This window comes from Oncorhynchus nerka, linkage group LG14, assembly GCF_034236695.1.
Source record: "Oncorhynchus nerka isolate Pitt River linkage group LG14, Oner_Uvic_2.0, whole genome shotgun sequence".
Classification (NCBI taxonomy): Eukaryota; Metazoa; Chordata; class Actinopteri; order Salmoniformes; family Salmonidae; genus Oncorhynchus; species Oncorhynchus nerka.
The window spans coordinates 39,132,130-39,152,689 of record NC_088409.1 but is presented as its reverse complement, the minus strand read 5'-3'; the positions used below and the strand labels follow the sequence as shown (position 1 = coordinate 39,152,689).

The window sequence follows — 20,560 nt, the reverse complement described above, 5'->3', positions numbered from 1 at the left end:
TAATGAGTCTTGGAATGCTAATTGCATACCCTGCACATGAACATTTTAGTTTTTTTTAAGGGTTATGCAGTTGGTTGATAACGATATCACCAACATATGTTGTATTGGACATTTCAAACAACATTCACAGTTAATGAGAAAACAGTCATGGTGTTTAATTTAAAGATGCAATATGCAGAAATCGCTCCACCATTTCCTGGTTGCTAAAATTCAAATAGTTCACCTAATTTTTGTTAATGTGACAAAACAAGCAGCCATTGTGTAGAAAATATTTTTAACATCTAAACCGCTGTGAAATATCAAATCACGTTTTATTTGTCACATCTGCTGAATACAACTGCTGTAACCCCAAGGTAGACCTTACAGTGAAATGCGTACAAGCCCTTAATTAAGCAACAATGCAGAGTAAAAAAATAAATAAAGGAAGAAAATGTTCTAAATGAAATAAAGGAAAACTAGTCTGTACCCCAGTAGGGGCCACTGTGAAATGCCATTCCGTTAGGAACCATAGGCCTAGTTATTGAAATTAGGAGTATCTCCATTTAACGTTGCCATTGTAGTCCTTGCCATTTTTTTGGAAAAACGCATCACACGGAGAGGAAGTGGTTAATAGCTGATAATCCTATGTAATGTTTTTGCTTAAACTGATATTTGTATAATTTGTATCAGTGAATATCTCTAAATGTAACCAAACATATCCAAAATGGGGACATGACACCCACTTTGCACTGCTTGACAAGACACATACCAACCATGTCTGTTGACATCTTGTAATTAAACAAATTTGAAATAAGACATTTTTTTGTACTTCCAAAAAAGGTCTAAATAAAAAGTTCGATGCAACCGAAAAAAATGCCTCTTCGGCACCTCATGTATTTTTCGGATGGCTATACCTTGTTATGGAGGTGCCGAATGGGCATTTTTTATGTTGCTTGTGTTATTGGATGTTTACATACCGGCCGTGTCTGCAGCCTTCTGTAGGCCTAAATGACAATAGTTGCTAATCGAAACTCCATATTTCGTGAGTAACGATTGTATTTTTACATGATTAAACTTGAAAGGCTGGTGAATGCCAAGTTGAATGGCTGCTTCCTGTGTATAAAGGAGAGTTGCCATATAAACAATGTCATTCTGGTTCAGGGGATTCCTGGCTCTGGCTTGGGGATTCCCTATAATATTTTATGATGCTCAATCAGCCAGGGGAGTTTAGGGGATTTTCAGGCAATGGCCAACCGTGACTTTATCTTTCAGTTTGCAAAAATAAGTTATATCTTTATATGTAGGCTATTATGTATTTTTTCTAATCAAATTTTAACGCCTTCTCTTCAACACTACAGATTAACCCGTTTAACGCCAGCAGGCAGATACATAATAAAAGCGTTACACAGGGAAGCTGGCCCATGCTGACTAATGCTTCCCACAGTTGTCAAATTGGCTAGATGTCCTTTGGGTGGTCGACCATTCTTCAAACACATGGGAAATTGTTGAGCGTGAAAAACTCAGCAGCGTTGCTGTTCTTGACAAAAACCGGTGCACCTAGCACCTACTACCATACGCCGTTCAGAGGCACTTAGTCTTGGCCATTCACCCTCTAAAAGGCACACATGCCCAATTCAAGCCTCAATTGTATCAAGGCTTAAAAAACGTATTTGACCAGTAACCTCCCCTTCATCTACACTGATTGAAGAGGATTTAACAAGTGGAATCATAGCTTTCACCTGGTCAGTCTGTCATGTAAAGAGCAGGTGTTCATAATGTTTGTTACACTCGGTGTACATTTTACGTTTGCTTAAGTTGAACAATGTATGAGAATCATAGCCTACCCAAACACATCAGGAGAGTGCCGCGACGTATCAGCATGGTGGTCAATATAACCAATTGCAGTCGAGCCTGTGAAGAGAGTACACGCGCAACTGAGAGGCTCGCGGCTTATTCCAAATGATATGCACACAAGTACTGTGACCTTCAATTTAGCGAAATGTCGGGGATCCGTTGAGTACGAAAGAACGGCATGATTATGGTGCTACGAGTTTTGCGATTTCAAATGGTCACATCCAGGCCACACCCACTAAACGAACGGAACTCAAGGCGGCACTCGGTATGGGAAATCCCCAGCCTTATAGTTTCACTTTCATTTGGCTTTATATAAACTGCCACTCTTCTGTTCTCGATCATCATCTTCATTGCTGTAGTTCTACAAATATGTTTTTTCAACTCGTCTGGATTCTAGGTATGTTGTCATTTATTCTTTTAAACGAGTTTGATATTAGTCCAGCTGGGCAGGCTCACTTGAAATTATAATTTATTTTGTGTTTTTCTATAGCTGCCTCCGTGCAATGTGGGCTCACACAGGATAGGCCTACCCATGAAGTGAAGTCAGTTTGTGGAGAGGACTCAATTCTGAAATGTAAAGCAATATGTAAGCCTGGGGTCCAATACCGGGCGGTGAGGTGGTACAAGGTAAGCTTTCTATTATTGTGATAGCACAAACTGTGTTATGAACCATCTGACCAAATTCTTTACAAGTGCAATATATGCCAAAAACATACAGCACTGGTCCCAGACCAGCTGTTAAGTGCATATAGTAACCTCAAACCCTCTTCTCCCAGCTGGGTGAGGAGCCCTCTAATAAGGAGTCTGGTCTATTGATGAAGAGGCTATCATCACCTAAAAGCACCACCCAATGGTACGCCGGTCTGGAGCGTGAAGTGGAACTTTTGGCTGATGATTCTTTCGATATCTTCCTGCCCAATGTAACGGCTGTTGATAGCGGGAGGTACAAGTGTCTCCTGGCAGCACCTGTAGGAGAGCAGAACCAGGAGGGGCAGGTTCACCTCAGAGTGACAGGTATGTGTGTTCTACTCTCATTGTGTGCTTATTTTGGTATGTAGACCTACTGTATACTGTATGTGAGTGTTTTAAATTGGACCCAGAGAGAGTTCATCTATGCTGCTAAATTCTTAAAAAATGTTTCCAGTGATGCTCAAGGATTTGTGGATACTTGTTTTGCAGGTTGCCTTGAGTCCACAGACCAATCAGAAGAAAGGGATACCATTCTAGTTCTTTCCATTGTGGGGATTGTGGCGGCATTGCTGATATTCACCATCAGCTATGTGAGTTACAACATTGCCAGCTGTTCCTCTATTATTATTTTTAACAGATAAAATAAACAAACATTTTATGGTTTTCATGTATTTCATTTTCTTTGAAATGTTACAGTTATTGACTCAATAATCCTCATTTTTACCATAGGTCATCCTAAGGAATATGTTATTGCAAAGGAGTAAGAAGTATCCACAAGAACCACTTCTAGATGCACCCCTTGAGAAGAAAGATTTAATGTTGATTTACACTCTGGGGCCAAACTGGTCGAGACAGGGTTCCATAAAACATGTCTGTGTGTGAGGGCCTGTTCTGCTAATTTGGGCTCATTGTATACTTGAACGTAAAGAGGAAATGCAGAGAAAGACTAGGGCACGTTTGAAGCTGTGCAAGGAGCCTAAGAGTTATGTCTACTTTCCAGGAGAATAATTCATCTTTAGAGCAGATGGAGGCAGACAACCCTCTGGCCGGTCCTGTAGAACTAAGATGTTTAGGCTTTTCAAAGAAATGAAGCAGAAACAGTAACCTACACCCTTTCACTCATGCAGCCAAACAGCAGTACAGCCAGGCTAGAGCAGCAGTTCTCCAGCAACGAGTGCCTGTCTGCAGCATTCATGTGCCTGTGATGTGCAAGGAGCAGGGCCTTGTGAGGGGACCCCATGATCTAAGTCCCAAGATCTAACCCCATCAAGGAACTTCAGGAAAGGGAGAAGGAATAATTCATGATAAGAGGTCATTCTGCAGGGTCGATCCATGGCAATGTTGGGGTTAATCCCATTTGCATTTCAGTCAATTGAAGTTGACATTGATGTTGAACTGGAAAATTACCAATGTGTACTACATGGCATTTCATGCCTAATTAAATTCCTGTATTGACTGGTAATGAAATGGAATTGATCTGAGCACTGTTTTATGGCGCTCCCGTGTTGGAAGGATTTGGTGGGACACGCTGGACTCTGCACAGAGAGATGAAACCAACCAATACGGCATTCCATATGAGCCAAGCAAATCTCTCAATGAACTCTAATGTTCAGGCATTATTGACAAGTTTTTGTTATTTTGTGAGGCCAAAACAGTATTTTATTAATCTTGTATACAGAACCCAAAAATATTATTTTCCTCCAAGCATTATGAAAGTGGGCTTTGGTAAATATTTGGTTTTTGAACATGATCAGCAATTGTGTGGATACATTGAAAATAATGAAGTCGTAAATCATTTTGTAACGTACTGTTTCTGATGTACATGTGCTATGGTTCTTAGATAAATGTTCTTTAACTTTTTCTTAAGACGAGTCCTCACTTTTTTAGTCACCACAGTAGTGATGTAGCACAAGTTGATTGTTACTTAGAATAGTTCATGTTATTAAGATAAATTATTTACCCTACCATTTTACAGAGGCTTACAAACCAGATACATAACTATTTTTCTGCATAGTATACTGTTTGAGGTGCTAACTGTCTGGCAAAAAAATCTCTACCTATTTCACACAACACATTCTGTAATATTTTACACTAGTTTTTGATTTATTTTATTTCACCTTTATTTAACCAGGTAAGCTAGTTGAGAACAAGTTCTCATTTGCAATTGCAACCTGGCCAAGATAAAGCAAAGCAGTTCGACACAACAACACAAAGTTACACATGGTACATATACTGTACCTTGATATTAGTAATTTCCATCACCTGTCAATGTTGTAATGTGCACATTTTAAAAGGGATGATAACAATTATCCTCAAGGGTTAACACAAAGTGTTTTTTTGGATAGCTGTTATTGTTAAATACATACATATTACTACTCTTTTGAGTGACAACAATTCTGTGAAGTCTCTGTCATTGTGATCGACAATCACATTACCCCAAACACGTTACAAAGTAATAACATCATACAGCATCAAATGGAAGCCAGGTTACATTCGATCTAAACCAGTGGTGGAAAAAGTACCCAATTGTCATACTTGAGTAAAAGTATAGATACCATAATAGAAAATGATAAAATAATGTATATGTTGAAAGATATTGATAAAATAATTCCACTCTGAAACCTTCTAACTGTATGAAATTGATTAGAATCATAAAATTATAATCTGATGATATGTGTAGTTTTAGTCAGAATTAGGTTAAACAATGTATCTGTATAGTGGAAAAACACAGGCTGTCTGAGCAAGGCGTAGTTTAAGGTTTGAACTTGTATGTGTGTGCCGAAGAAGAAAAAGATGAGAACAGTTAAACTGTGTTGGGACCGACCTGGCTAGGCCTCTGAGGAACCTATGATAGCATAGGGAGTACTTCTCAAGGTTTCCCTAATCTCGGGGGAATGGAACTGTTGGCTGGGCAGTGATACACAGTAGTGAGAACTATAGAGAAGGATAAAACTCACTTCCTGTTTGTGTGGAAGTATGTGCGTAGGATACCTACTGTTTGTGTGGAAGTATGTGCGTAGGATACCTACTGTTTGTGTGGAAGTATGTGCGTAGGATACCTACTGTTTGTGTGGAAGTATGTGCCCAATAATAAAATGGATGTCTTTGTATAATGGACTTTAGAACGTTCTCTGAATAAACTGTACTATCTTTTTGCCAAAGCTGAGTCTTTGACTAATTATTATTAAACCCGTGGTTTTACAGATCTTAGGGATTGGCCAGAGCTATTGATTGTCAGTTATTATCATTTGGATTGAAAATTCTCCTGACAGAAAATTACTCAAGTAAAAGTGAAAGTCACCCAGTAAAATACTACTTTAGAAAAATTCTAAAAGTATTTGGTTTTAAATATACTTAAGTATCAAAAGTAAATGTAATTGCTAAAATATACTTATGTATCAAAAGTAGAAGTATAAATCATTTCAAATTCCTTATATTGAGCAAAGCACACGGTACCATTTTCTTGTTTTTAAAATTCACGGATAGCCAGAGGCACACTCCAACACTCAGACATTATTTACAAAAGATACATTTGTGTTTAATGAGTTTGCTAGACCATAGGTACTAGGGATGACCACGTGTTCTCTTGATAAGTGCGTGAATTTCATAATTGTCCTGTCCTGCTAAGCATTCAAAATGTAACGAGTACTATGTGATCGGGGAAAATGTCAAGGAAAATGTATGGAGTAAAAAGCACAATACTTTCTTTAAAGTATTTTTACTCAAGGCCGACAACACAGGAAAAAATTGTGATTTTTCTTTCATCTGTACATTTTCAGACATTTGGATATTTTGCAACTGTAACTTCCATACTTTCACAACATGTACAAATATATACATACTTTATTTGTATCATTTTATCCCAACTCCGTCAACTACACCTACCATAAATGTCGTTCTTGATAGCATGTTTCATGAAGAACTTCAACCGCTATTTTTAAAATTTTCCATGTTGAATCATACAACGTTCAAAAGCGTATCGTTAGCTAGTCCATACATGGCTATATCATTTGTAGACGTAGTGCTTCCTGCTGAAAGATGAGTAATTTCCTGACATCCGATTGGTTACCATCATTTAAAGGCCCTTTCCGGTAACCTGATTGGTTAAAACGTGCCCCACAGCACTTCCTTGTTTGAAAATATCTCCCGCGAAGAATCCACGTAAATAGTGACAAAATGAGAAAATCTCGAAGAATATACCTACAGTATGTGAATACAAATAGGCGATATCAGTTAGCCAATGCGAGAAAGGTAGTGAATGAAAGAAAAAAATTGCCTGATCCGCCGATCGAGGCAGTGGCAGTACAGGAAAAGGAGGTAACAGGTGTGCCGAAAAGCTCCCCCCTGCCAGAATCCCCCCTTCGCGTGAACGCGCTCGCACTCAATTCTTCATTGCTGCGACTAGCATGCTAGTTGAGATTTCTGATCACGTTAGGCTGCATTTCATTTCATTGTTTATGTCGGTTTGATCGTGGGGGAGGCACTAGTAATGTCTGCAGTTTTCGGTTTGGCTATTTGTTTCAAGTGTATTAGTCTATAAATAAATATCTTTGCCAAAATTCGTCATCTCTCCCATGACTTATTCGACTAGTAGTTGTACTAGCAGCGATCAACCAGACAGCAGCCAGCTAACAGTGGCTTTTATTTTTTACGTCACAAATAAACTAACTTGTACATTATTTAATTTGCACTAAGTGTCTAAACTGGACTGAAAATCACCATAGACCCCACCAACCAGTGATTCTGTAATTATGTCATGATATAATGTGAAGTTGATTGTGTGTTTACACTTCCTCCAGGCTACAGGAGTGCTCCAGGGTAGAGGGGCATTTGATATGAGGGTGGTTCTTCTAACCCATGAACTTGGACTTGGTTATGCAGCTCTAAATAAAATAAGTGTTCAGCTCATATCAGAGACATGACAGAATGACAGGTAAATAAAAAGGGAGAGTTGCCCAATATTGTCAGGTGACTTGCTGTGTATAAATCATATGTATTTCCTTGCTCCAGCAAATGTATTCAAAGTTAATAAAACAGAGTGATAGGATAACTATATAATGAGACTGTAATATAGGCCTACAGTGTCATAGGGCTGTAACCTGATGTGATTAGTGAGAAATTAGCTTTACATAAAGTAAATACATGCTGATACGCAAATATTTACATAGGATAACATGCTGATATTTACATAGGATAACATGCTGATATTTACATAGGATAACATGCTGATATTTACATAGGATAACATGTTGATATTTACATAGGATAACATGTTGATATTTACATAGGATAACATGCTGATATTTACATAGGATAACATGTTGATATTTACATAGGATAACATGCTGATATTTACATAGGATAACATGTTGATATTTACATAGGATAACATGTTGATATTTACATAGGATAACATGTTGATATTTACATAGGATAACATGTTGATATTTACATAGGATAACATGTTGATATTTACATAGGATAACATGCTGATTTTTACATAGGATAACATGCTGATATTTACATAGGATAACATGTTGATATTTACATAGGATAACATGCTGATATTTACATAGGATAACATGCTGATATTTACATGGGATAACATGTTGATATTTACATGGGATATCATGCTGATATTTACATAGGATAACATGTTGATATTTAGTCATGCAGTTATGACTGTAATGTCGACAGACATAATAAGTCATTTTCCCCCCACTTTAGTTTCAAAAATTCAGAGGGCTACAGTCAATGGAGAGTGCTGCAAAGATAATTAGAAGAGCATATGCAGATATAGACCCAGACATAGCAGAGTTGCAGAAGGAGGATGAGGATGCCATCATAGACATTCATGTATCCTTCGATGGCACTTGGCACAAGAGAGGATTCACTTCCAACCAAAGGGATAGGTGTGTGCATTGGTGCTGGTACCAGCACAGAGCCATAGAAAAAGGAGAAGATCCACCCTGTCACAAAAACCTTGGAGGGCATACATTTTTTAATAGAGGCTGCACAGAAAATGGTACCTGTATATCATAGGATGTCAAATGATAATGTCCTCAAAAGAATGTAGCATGGAGGAACCCAGAATTCAAATGAATGTCTGAACTCTGTAATATGGTTGCGATGCCCCAAAATTGTCTTTGTGGGCAAAAGTCACATTGACGGAGCAGCCATTATTGCAGTAGCCACGTTCAATGAGGGAGCCACTGCTATATCAAATGTGATGAACAAATTGTGGCTTGACAGCACTTTGGTGACACTGGAAGCAATCAGCAAGGAGTTGTGAGAGCGGATGCTGCTTCAATGGGAGTGTGCCAAGCGTAGGCGCAGGTCACATGACACAGTCAAGAAAGTAAAGTGGCACCAGCAACAACTCAAAGAGGGCCTTAGATATGGGGCAGGCATAGCTGATAAATGTTCTGCACATTTCAACAGCCATACAAAAGCCTTGTATGTGAGAAACTGAGCAAAGTGATATGAGAATTTACCCAAAACTGCATATTTGCCCAACAGACCAGTATTCAAAGGATATGCTCTATTGCTTGAAACATAAAAGGTATATTTTGTTTATTTTTAATTAATGTGACAAATGATTATATTTATGGAAAGTACATTTTAATTCCATTAGCCTATCTGTATCGGCCATTTTCTCAAAATGACATGTTCCCGGTGCGCCAATTCATTTTTCTCAGTCTTCAAAGGACGTACATTCACATTATTCCACACACAGGTTCTTAGGTCTTATAGTCAGACTTTGAGTTTAAAAAAAAAATATCTTTAATCTTGTGTCATTTTGTTTAAATATATGCAAAATATTCACCCGTCATACATGCAAAGTGTTTAAAGAATTCCATGAAATGACAATATTTTGATGAACTGATCCATAAGTCTGACCATTGAATGTTTTATCACAATAATAAAAAAAAAACATTCTACCTTGAAGCAATGTGTTAAAAAAAACTGATTCTCGTAATATGCAAATGAGTGCATATTTAAGGACGGTTTGCCTCATTTGCATATTTTATTTTAAAATAATTAGAACTTGTAATACAATAATATCTTGGATTTATGTATACTTTCAACTGGTAAAGTTTCAGTCTGATGAGACTAAAGACTTTAAAAAAATGCCTATTCACCTGTGTTGCCTGGCCTAAAGTACTTTACACCACTGATCTAAACATTGAAAATCCTTTACAAAATTCCATGTAGCTTAAAAAATGTAATACTATAGAACTAAATATTGGTTTTTTTATTGCATCACCATATCACAGGACAGGTTTGACATGAGGAGTGCATGGATATGGGTCATATACAATAACAGTGACATTTTTTCATGACACCCGTGTGATCATAGCACACAACACATTATTTCACAATAATAATAATAATCTTAACAGAATTAAATCATATCAAATGTTATTGGTCACATACACATGGTTAGCAGTTGTTAAATGCATACAAATGCAAAGCAACAGACCTAAAAAAGAAATAGAGCTTATTTGCAGATCATGTAATACTAGTGTATCAAATTCAGTTTGTCAGTTAATATAAGAAGAATTAGAATAACAGATGTTTGGTAAGTCTCCATGAAATGTGATATCAACCAATAATAAAATGCTTTTAACATTTGTATCCTTGCTAATTTTGACACTGGTCCCACAGCACCTTTCTCATACCACAACAGCATTAGGATTTCAGACCAGTAACTCTCCAATTGCCAGCTCATTTCATCACTTCCAAGCCCAAGATGAACGATTAACCTTGAACACTTTCTGTTACTGCATCTCTAAAATCGATAGGTATGAATACTTTAGGCACTGTCGACTTATTCCACATTTTGTTGTGACAGCCTGATTTTTTTCTCTCACCCATCTACACACAATACCCCACAGTGACAAATGTAAAACCTGTTTTTAGAATAAATTAAATACAGATATATGTCATTTACATAAGTATATGTTAGCTTCACCTCTGGCAGCGATTTCAGGGTAAGTCTCTTAAGAGCTTTGCACGCCTGGATTGTACAACATTTGCACATTATTATTTTTAAAATTCTTCAAGCTCTGTCAAGTTGGTTGTTGATCATGGCTAGACAGCCATTTTCAAGTCTTGCCATAGACACTGGTCCCACAGGTTGAGTACCTTACTCAATAGCATTAGGATTTCAGACGAGTAAGTCGCCAATTGCTGGTTCATTTCATCACTTCCAAGCCCAAGGTGAACTGATGAACATTGAGTGCTTTCTGTTACTGCTTGGCATCGCTACCATCTACTGTAGCTAACTGTCATATTAACAGTTTTCACAAATATGTAAGAGAGAAATGGCAATGTACAGTGTAACAATTACTGTACTGTTGGCATACCTAGAAATACCATACTTTCCTCATTTTACACTTATACATCTGTCAGCAATAAATAGATTGGAAATACTTGTTACTACATTAATACTACAACACTAGCTATATGTCCCAGCATTGTGAGGCAGTGCAGTTTCAAATGTTAGCAGCAAGAACACATTTTCACCAAAAAAGATCTATGGCTTTTCTCCTTCCTGTCTTAGGTGAAAAGACTGCCAACGTCTCCTGCATCACTGGTAAACAAGTTTAGGGGGTTATTCGAGTATTGGAATTAAAAGAGAATGCAGGAAAGTGCACAACATTGAGTGCTTCACAGAACTACATCATTTTAATTAGTCTGCAAAGAAACTAAAAACCTACATGGTCGAAAAGCTAATTTTCTTTCCCTTTTGAGAGGTAGAGCAGCAGTCCCGAAAGGATTTTCTGTCAATAATCCTACTGGCTAAATTGTAAGATAATGCCTGATTCAGTATTCTTCATTGGCAGGATAAATGTCATATAGGTCCTTTGGGGGGATTACAACACCATGGATGAAGCCTCCTCACCTTCATTTGGACGAGATCTGCAGTAACGGCTGATGATCACGCTGATCACAATAACCAGAGGTGACAGGACCGAGAATATAATTATTCCTGAAATATAAACAGAGCATAACATTTCTCAATAAATTAATGGGAAATGGAACTGGAGATGCTTCAAGAGAGGAAGTTCACCCGCAAATAAGGTAACATTGCGATTTGAGCATAGTGTATGAAAAGCACTTAAGATATTATTATTATTATGACAGTACAACGTTTTTCCAAAAAGGCTTCTTGTATGGTATTTAAAAACATCTAATTTTAATATATCCATGTGAAGAACATCAAGAATTTACGAGATATTGGAGTGGAGCTGATTCATGATACACAATACAGTAGATGGTTGTAAAACTGATAGTCACATTGTTGCATTCCACTTTATTTATGTAACAGTTCTACATGTTTGTACTATCAATCCATCCCCAAATGTAAAAAGCATGTGTCTCCAAACTTTCTGGAAAATAAAACATGTCATGAGCTTCTAATTTTTTCTAGCTTTCAAAAATAGGCACATTCTTTTCCTCTACCCTGCAACTCTTCCCCAGGCCCTTAGTGTACAAGAGAAAGTGGTGCACTGTTTTTCTGTCAATATACATGGTAAAATAATGGTTAATAAACAACTCTAAGGGGGGCCCTACAAAATGTGTGATTTCTTCACCCCACCCCCTCCTGGTTTTAGATTTGTTTTGCTTTTTCACTCACAAAATTACAATTATTCATAGAGAAACAATACAATTGGATGTTCTGATTCCATGTCAATGATTACCTTACATCAGAAGATCATGATTTTTAAAGTCGGGTAGAAAACAAACTTTTTCTTGTTGAGTGTAATTCCCCATTTTATTGCACATCTGGCTCTTTAATTGTGCATCTAGCAAGTGAGGAATGTGCCATCTAATGTGCTGGTCAATCAATAGTTCAGTCCTGCTGCTGCTCATTTCATGGTAAAGTTGGCAAATAACACAATAGATACAAATGATATACAGTGCATTCACAAGGTATTCAGACCCCTTTAGTTTTTCCACATTTTGTTCCAAGCCTTATTCTAAAATTGATTTCATATTTTTTTCCTCATCAATCTACACACAATACCCCATAATGACAAAGCAAAAACAGGTTTTTAGAAATGTTAAGAAATGTATTAAAAATAAAAAACAGAAATATCACATTTACATGAGTATTCAGACCCTTTGCTCAGTCATTTGTTGAAGTACCTTTGGCAGCGATTACAGCATCAAGTCTTCTTGGGTATGACACTTCAAGCTTGGCACGTCTGTATTTGGGGAGTTTCTCCCATTCTTCTCTGCAGATTCTCTCAAACTCTGTCAGGTTGAATGGGGAACGACGCTATTTTCAGCTCTCGCAAGAGATGTTCAAATCGGGCCAACCAGGCCATCAAAGGCCTGGTTGGTAGAGTGCTGCAGAGATGGTTGTCCTTCTGGAAGGCTCTCCAAACTTCTTCCATTTAAGAATGATGAAGGCCACTGTGTTCCTGGGGACCTTCAATGCTGCTGACATTTTTTGTTACCCTTCCCCAGATCTGTGCCTCGACAAAATCCTATCTCGGAGCTCTACGGACAATTCCTTTGACCTCATGGCTTGGTTTTTGCTCCAACATGCACTCTCAAATGTGGGACCATATATAGACAGGTGTGTTCCTTTCCAAATCATGTCCAATCAATTGAATTTACCACATGTGGACTCCAATAAATTTGTAGACACACCTCAAGGATTATCAATGGAAACGGGTCTCATAGGGTCATAGGGTCTCATAGGAAAGGGATACTTACGTAAGTAAGGTATCTTTTTTTTTGTAAATTAGCAAACATTTCCAAAAACCTGTTTTCGCTTTGTCATTATGGGGTATTGTATGTAGATTGATGAGGGGAAAATAATATTTAATACATTTTAGAATAAAAAAATAAATAATACTTTACAGCCTTAAAAGTCAAGGCATCTGAATACTTTCCGAATGCACTGTACTTACTCATGGTATAGACTAGTCTGCCAGGTAAGCCTACTTTGCAGTTAAAATTTAATTTAGAAGGTTTTGGGGAAAGTATTTCTGTATCACATCCACTGACTACACACGATAGACAAACTCGAGCACCAAATAGACAGACTGGGGCTAAGGTAATTGTCACGAACCTCGCTGAAGAGGGTGCCTCTTCCTGTTTGGGCGGGGCTCGGCGGTCGTCGTCACCGGCCTATTAGCTGCCATCGATTCTTTTTCCGTTTGTGTTTGTTATTGGTTAATTGGGTACACCTGTTTTGTATTAGGGTTTGTTTGTAGGGTATTTAAGGGCACTAGGCCTGCTGGGTTTTTGTGCGGGCTTGTTTATTGTTACTCTGTGTTTGATGGTGTATTGCTTTTCGTGTTCTTTATTTATCCGGTCTATTTTTGTCCTGTTGTTTTTGGACTGGCAACTATTTACGCCTTGTGTGTTGGCGTCATTCATTTTTGGTTGCACCGGTGAATAAATTTGTGATAAACGACGGAACCCTGCTCTCTGCGCCTGATTCTACCCACCACTCATGGTTTATCGTAACAGTAATAGGCATATATTGTGTTAGGTTTGGCTTTTAAGACAATAGTGGATAACCAGGTGTTGCATAATGTCAATGTTGCATTTGTTAGATAGTAAGTAGCTGGGAGTTTGCAGTGTCTGATACTTGTGAGATTTGTTTATGACAGTTTGCCGTGGAACATATGAAAATTGCATGTACTTTAAGAATTGTTTGGCGAGCTACTCATAGGTGGGCTGCGAGCTTACTGGTAGCTCGCGATCGACCTGTTGGGAGACCACTGGTGTAACGAATAAAATAAAACTCTATACTTAACCATAATGAGCATGTTGAACGTTTGTAGAGGCAGTGCTGGCAGTTTTCGGAGGCAAAGCTTGGTTGCTGACACTTATCCCTATAAAAAGGAGAAAATAAATAAGATGAGCAATATGATAAAATAATGGCTAATGGTATAAGGCACTGAAATCGAAGGAAACCTTACCAGAGAAGTGGAGACAACTTTCTTGCCCTAGACAACCCTCGGGCATTATTGCTTAAATATGCTAATGATTCTGAACTGTGGGAGGGTCTCCTCCTACAATTTTTCTTCATTTTAATCTCAAAAGAAGTGTGTCATTCTCCCACCTGGTATTGTCCACTTCATATCCCACTGTGTTTTGTATATTCGGTTTTTGTGTTTGGAACAGAACTTGAGTCTGGTCTGGATCTTACATTTGAGCCAGTTTGCTACAGCAGAAAAATAATCCTGAAATTTGAACTATGTGGATTATAAATGTGGATTATAATTAAATGGTCATTTTCTGTAGGGGTTTATACATGTTTTGTTAGGGGAAATGAAGTTGACATTTTAAAAGTGGGAATTACAAGCTGTACATGCAAATCCTCTGCAAAAAAAAGGTGATACAATTAAGATCCTACATCTGTATTGATTGTCTCGGTGTCGGATACATTTTTACTCAGTCTTGATTCTGTCTTGGACAATGAGGACTGCTAATCTGCCAAGACCAGCAGAGTGAAAAACTCAAATATCAGCTCCTATTCAGTCAGCCCATAAAACCGCTTCGCCAGGCCAAATATCTACACTCCTTACATGACACAATATATTTTTGCCTATTGCAACCTGGGCTTCCTACTTTACTCGTAAAGTAACTGTATTTTATTTTTATAGAAAAATATCCTAATTTTATCGTGCTCATCAGAATTTAGATGATTCGGTGTTGGGAAGAGTAGGGGACATTGTTTGAAAGTTGTACGCTCACTATTAATAAGGGGAGACCGTGGGAAGTTGTAACACATTTTTTCTTTTAATCTATTATAGACCTGTTTGGGTTTGTGATAATTTGTAGAGTGACTCTTGTGAGAACGAAATTACAAGATTGTTATAAAACTGTTATTGCATCAAATGGTTGTTTTATACAACAGAATAGGGGTCTCTTAGAACTGTATTGCGTCTTGTTTTGGGGGCCAGACCCTGGTTTCTACACGATGAGAACAGTCTTTACAGCAGATACTAATAATTTACACGAATCCTAACCTTGTGACCCATTCCACACATCTGTTGTTTGTCATGTAGACTAAGGGGGTGTATCTTTGCAATAAAAAGTGTTTGTATTCTTTATCTCATGGCTCTCAACGAATCATCTAAGTGTGGTTCTTCGACCAGCCATCGTTATTGTAGAGCACTCACATCATTCACTTGTGTCTGTGGTGTGACATGCTCTCCTTATTTTTAATGTATTTTTTTCTCCCCAATTTCGTGGTATCCAATTGGTAGTAGTTACAGTCTTGTCTCATCGCTACAACTCCCGTACGGACTCAGGAGAGGCGAAGGTCAAGAGCCATGTGTCCTCCGAAACACAACCCAACGTAGCCGCACTGCTTCTTGACACAATGCAGATCCAATCCGGAAGCCAGCCGCACCAAAGTGTTGGAGGAAACACCGTACACCTGGCGACCTGGTCAGCGTGCACTGCGCTCGGCCCACCACAGGAGACGCTAGTGCGCGATGAGACAAGGATATCCCTGCTGGCCAAACCCTCCCTAACCCGGACGACGCTGGGCCAATTGTGCATTGCCCCATGGGCCTCCCGGTCGTGGCCGAATGTGACAGAGCCTGGGCTCGAACCCAGAATACCACGTAATTCATTATCTTAAAAAATATATATACTTTACCATAATGTGCGATATGATTGTTTGCAGTGTTAGTGGTTGTCATAGAGACAGCTGGTCTGCTTATCGCTGATGGAGCAAAAAGAGTGACATGAGCAATATGATGACAACAACGCTTTATATGAACATCAATGGTATGTTGTGTTATTCACCAATAACATCAGGAGCAACCACACCTGAGAAGTGCAGCCTGGTCTCTTCATATACCCCATCCTGTGAAAGAGAAAGGTGGAAATATTTAGAAATGTTTACTAGGTTGGCATTTGGTAGGCAGTAACAGAGAAGAGGAAGGTGAATTGTATGAGTTGACCTACCTTGGTGGTGCAACCAATAGTTAATGTGACATTGGGACATTCACGGAGGATGACTTTGCCAGAGAACACTTCTTCGCATGAAAAACTGCATTCACCTTTGCCATTTTCATAGTAGGCAATGGGCTGTAGTGAATAAATCATCTTTCACATGTCATGTCTCAATTGACATGGCCCCTGCCATAACATGCGTCATTTAGCAGACGCTGTTATCCAGAGTGAATTACAGTAGTGAGTGCAGCAATGTTCGTACTGTCAATGGTGATATGTAAAAAAAAAAAATGGCTCTAATAAAGATATCTTTATCACATTGTATCTACTTGTCATGACCACATACTGTAGAAAATAGATTACCTTTTTGCTAGTGGTCCAGCTCTGATCACATTGGGGATCCACTACTCCAAATGGTGCTTCAAGTGTGTTTGTACCCTCTTGACATGTGTAGGAAACCAGCTTCTCCCCTACTGAGGCTGCGCACACTGAGACTGAGAATACGGAGACTGAAAAGTGAATAAAGAAAAGGACATGAGGGATGGGAATCCACCTCACCCCAAGAAAGGATCATGTCGACCTAAAGCCACTGTATTATGCAGCATACTAGGCAGTGTCAGCTTAACGGAGGTGGTCACTATAGTCTATTTGTCAAAACTGTTCGCTGCTCTGGCCCCCCAATGGTGGAACAAACTCCCTCACGACGCCAGGACAGCGGAGTCAATCACCACCTTCCGGAGACACCAGAAACCCCACCTCTTTCAGGAATACCTAGGATAGGATAAAGTAATCCTTCTCACCCCCCCCCCTCCCCTTAAAAGATTTAGATGCACTATTGTAAAGTGGCTGTTCCACTGGATGTCTTAAGGTGAACGCACCAATTTGTAAGTCGCTCTGGATAAGAGCGTCTGCTAAATGACTTAAATGTAAATGTATTTGGATTTATTCTGGATCCACATTAGGGGCTGCTAAGGCAGCAGCTACTCTTCCTGGGGTTCAATCACAAATACATACAACACACTACTCTACCATAATACATCTACAATACAAAATCCATAATACAGCAAAATAACAATATTCTAATGTATGTGTGTGTAGAGTGCCCGTGTTAGCATGTGTTTGTGAATGCTGTGTGTGTGCCGGTGTCTCTTCACAGCGCTGTTCCATAATGTGTTGTTTTATCTGTTTTTTTAAATCTGATTTTACTGCTTGACTGAGTTATATGATGTGGAATAGAGTTCTATGTAGTCATGACTATGTAGTACTGTTAGTTTCCCGGAGTCTGTTCTGGTCTTGGGGACTGTGAAGAAAGCTCTGGTGTGGCATGTCTTGTGGGGTATGTATGGGTATGCGCTAGTCGGTTAAACAGACAGCTCAGTGATTTAAACATGCCAATACCTCTTACAAAAACAAGCATTGATGCCGTCAATCTCACCTCCACCCTGAGCCAGGAGAGATTGACATGCATATTATCAATGCTGGCTCACCGTGTACATCTAAGGGCCTGCCGTGCTACTCTGTTCTGGCCCAATTGTCAAGAAAGCGGAGCGCTTGTGTTAGCTCCTCCAAGCGAAGCCATAAATTCAGAGGGCTAAAAGAGTCTTGTGAAAACAACCTAGGCTCAAATCCAATTGGTTACATCAGTACATAGGCCTACTGCATACTTATTGAAATGACCGGTGGTCCTTGTGGGAACACTGCAATGAGATGACATAAGATGTTGACATAAGATAAGATGTCAACAGTAATGAAGGCCAAGCTTGACGTCTTCGCACATTTGGGCGGAAGTGTCTGAGAATGAGATTAGCTACATTACAATGCAAACGGCATGTCCTAAATTAGGTATGACTAGGCGGCTGTTGATATCCCCTTTTCAGCATGCATGAACTATTTTCAGGATGTATTTTTTTGTGAATTTGCCTACCAACGCACGCGTGAGATGTAACCTAATCTGACACAGCCCAATTACTCGAACGACCAAAGTCACACACTAAGAAACTGGGTGATGGTTCTGTGCGGAACCATAATGACAAATAACCCTTTGAGCCCTTCAATGGTTCTTTGCAGTTCACAAAAAGTGTTTTTGCTCTTTTAGTGATAACAGATATCTGTTAATAATGGCGAGACGCTCATGTGTCCACCCTAACAATGGGAGTCGTTGGGCATTGGGTTTATTTTGGACAGATTTTGGCGAGTGAAATCTCTCGCTTTGCCTCTTCCTCTCTGTAGGGGCGGCAGCTCATTCAAATATTTTTTGGGGTGTGTGGTTTGCTCAGATCTCTTTATGTGCAACCACGGCTTGGTTGGGTTGTGTTTCGGATGATGCATGGCTCTCGACGTTCCGCCTCTCCCGAGTCCGTACGGGAGTTGCAGCGATGAGACAAGACTACTACCAATTAGATACCACTAAATTGGGAAGAAAATAAATAAATAAAAATATGGCCAGTGAAGGTGTCTTGTGACAGATGTAACGGATGTGACACGGCTAGCTTAGTTAGCACTAAATAGCGTTTCATTCGGTGACGTCACCTGCTCTGAGACGTTGAATTAGTAGTTCCCCTTGCTCTGCATGGGCCGCGGCTTTTGTGGAGCGATGGGTAACGAGGCTTCGTGGGTGACTGTTGTTGATGTGTGCAGTGGGTCACTGGTTCGCGCCCGGGTATGGGCGAGAGGACGTTATACTGTTACACAGACACCTTGCATCAAATGAGAACTGTGGTCTAAAATCAGTTCTCAAACCACTCCTCAGGATCCCTAAGCTGTTCCAGAGTTTGCACACCTTATTTAAATCAATTAACACAACAGAATTGATGGAAATGTGACAATATAATGGCTAACCAGAAAAAACCCTGTTTTGTTCGTCAAAAGGTTATTTCTACATTGAGAAAGTATCTATAAAAAAGGTCCACAGACTCTATTGACAAGTAAAGTAAATCATAATTTTAGGTGAGCCTGCACAGTTTGATATCAGTCTCATTGTTTAAAATAAGTGACAACATACCTAGAATGCAGACGAGTTGAAAAAACATATTTGTAGAACTACAGCAATGAAGACGATCCAGAACAGAAGTCAATCAGTTTATACACCCATAACAGAAACCTCGACCTTCTAGCACGAGGTTCGGCGCGCTATCGACTGTGCCGCAAAAGCATGCTCAAGCCGCAGAGTCGATATCTGCCTTTATAAACCCAGGGTCGTTACAATAGGCTAAAATGGAAGTGACACTATGGGGATTTCCGTAGAGTGACGAAAGCAAAGGACTAAAATCATGCTTGTGCTTCGTCACAGTGGGCGTGGACGGGCACTTCGACTTCAGTAAGAAATTAAGACGGGACAGCCAAGGTCAATGTGATCCCATATAATTACATATTCTGGTGTGATCGTCTCAGGTGTGTGTGTGCAGGGTGCAATTATATCTACACCCACTGTGACGAAGCACATGCCTTGTTTTTAGTCATTTGCAGACGTGCAGAGTGCACGCGCACCTGGGACGATCACACCCAGAATGTCATCCTATGGGATCAAGTTCACACCTTTTTGCGCTGTTCTGTGAAAGGGAGTAGGCGCATAGTGTTGAACGAGATCCTCCGTTTCTTGGCAATTTCTTGCATGGAATAGTCTTCATTTCTCACAACAAGAATAGACTGACGTGTTTCAGAAGAAAGTTCTTTGTTTATGGCCATTTTGAGCCTATAATCAAACCCACAAATGCTAATGCTCCAAATACTCAACTAGTCTAAGGAAGGCCACTTTTATTGCTTCTTTAATCAGGACAACAGTTTTCAGCTGTGCTAACATAATTGCAAAAGGGTTTTCTAATGATCAATTAGCCTTTTAAAATTATAAACTTAGATTAGCTAACACAACGTGCCATTGGAACACAGGAGTGATGGTTGCTGATAATGGGCCTCTGTATGCATATGTAGATATTCCTTTTATTTTTAATCAGCTGTTTACAGTTATAATAGTCATTTACAACATTAACAATGTATACACTGTATTTCTGATCAATTTTATGTTATTTTAATGGACAAAATGTTTTGCTTTTCTTTCAAAAACAAGGACATTTCTAAGTGACCCCAAACTTTTGAGCTGTAG

The 20,560-nt window shown here is 39.1% G+C and overlaps 2 protein-coding genes across 2 annotated transcripts; one reads left to right on the top strand and one right to left on the bottom strand.

Moving 5' to 3' along the window:
• Positions 1–2,118: 2,118 nt before the first annotated feature.
• On the top strand, positions 2,119–4,389 carry LOC115141019 (CD83 antigen-like). The gene is made up of 5 exons (XM_029679594.2): positions 2,119–2,230; positions 2,324–2,460; positions 2,610–2,847; positions 3,013–3,113; positions 3,253–4,389. Exons 1-5 carry the CDS (start codon positions 2,203–2,205, stop codon positions 3,403–3,405), a joined length of 657 nt encoding a protein of 218 aa, XP_029535454.1. The 5' UTR covers positions 2,119–2,202; the 3' UTR covers positions 3,406–4,389.
• Positions 4,390–9,067: 4,678 nt separating this feature from the next.
• On the bottom strand, positions 9,068–19,649 carry LOC115141018 (uncharacterized). Its single transcript, XM_029679593.2, has 8 exons — positions 19,463–19,649; positions 16,825–16,970; positions 16,474–16,596; positions 16,336–16,372; positions 16,163–16,228; positions 14,307–14,384; positions 11,432–11,518; positions 9,068–11,119 (listed from the first exon to the last, which is right to left on the bottom strand). Exons 1-8 carry the CDS (start codon positions 19,488–19,490, stop codon positions 11,049–11,051), a joined length of 636 nt encoding a protein of 211 aa, XP_029535453.2. The 5' UTR covers positions 19,491–19,649; the 3' UTR covers positions 9,068–11,048.
• Between the last annotated feature and the right edge of the window lie 911 nt (positions 19,650–20,560).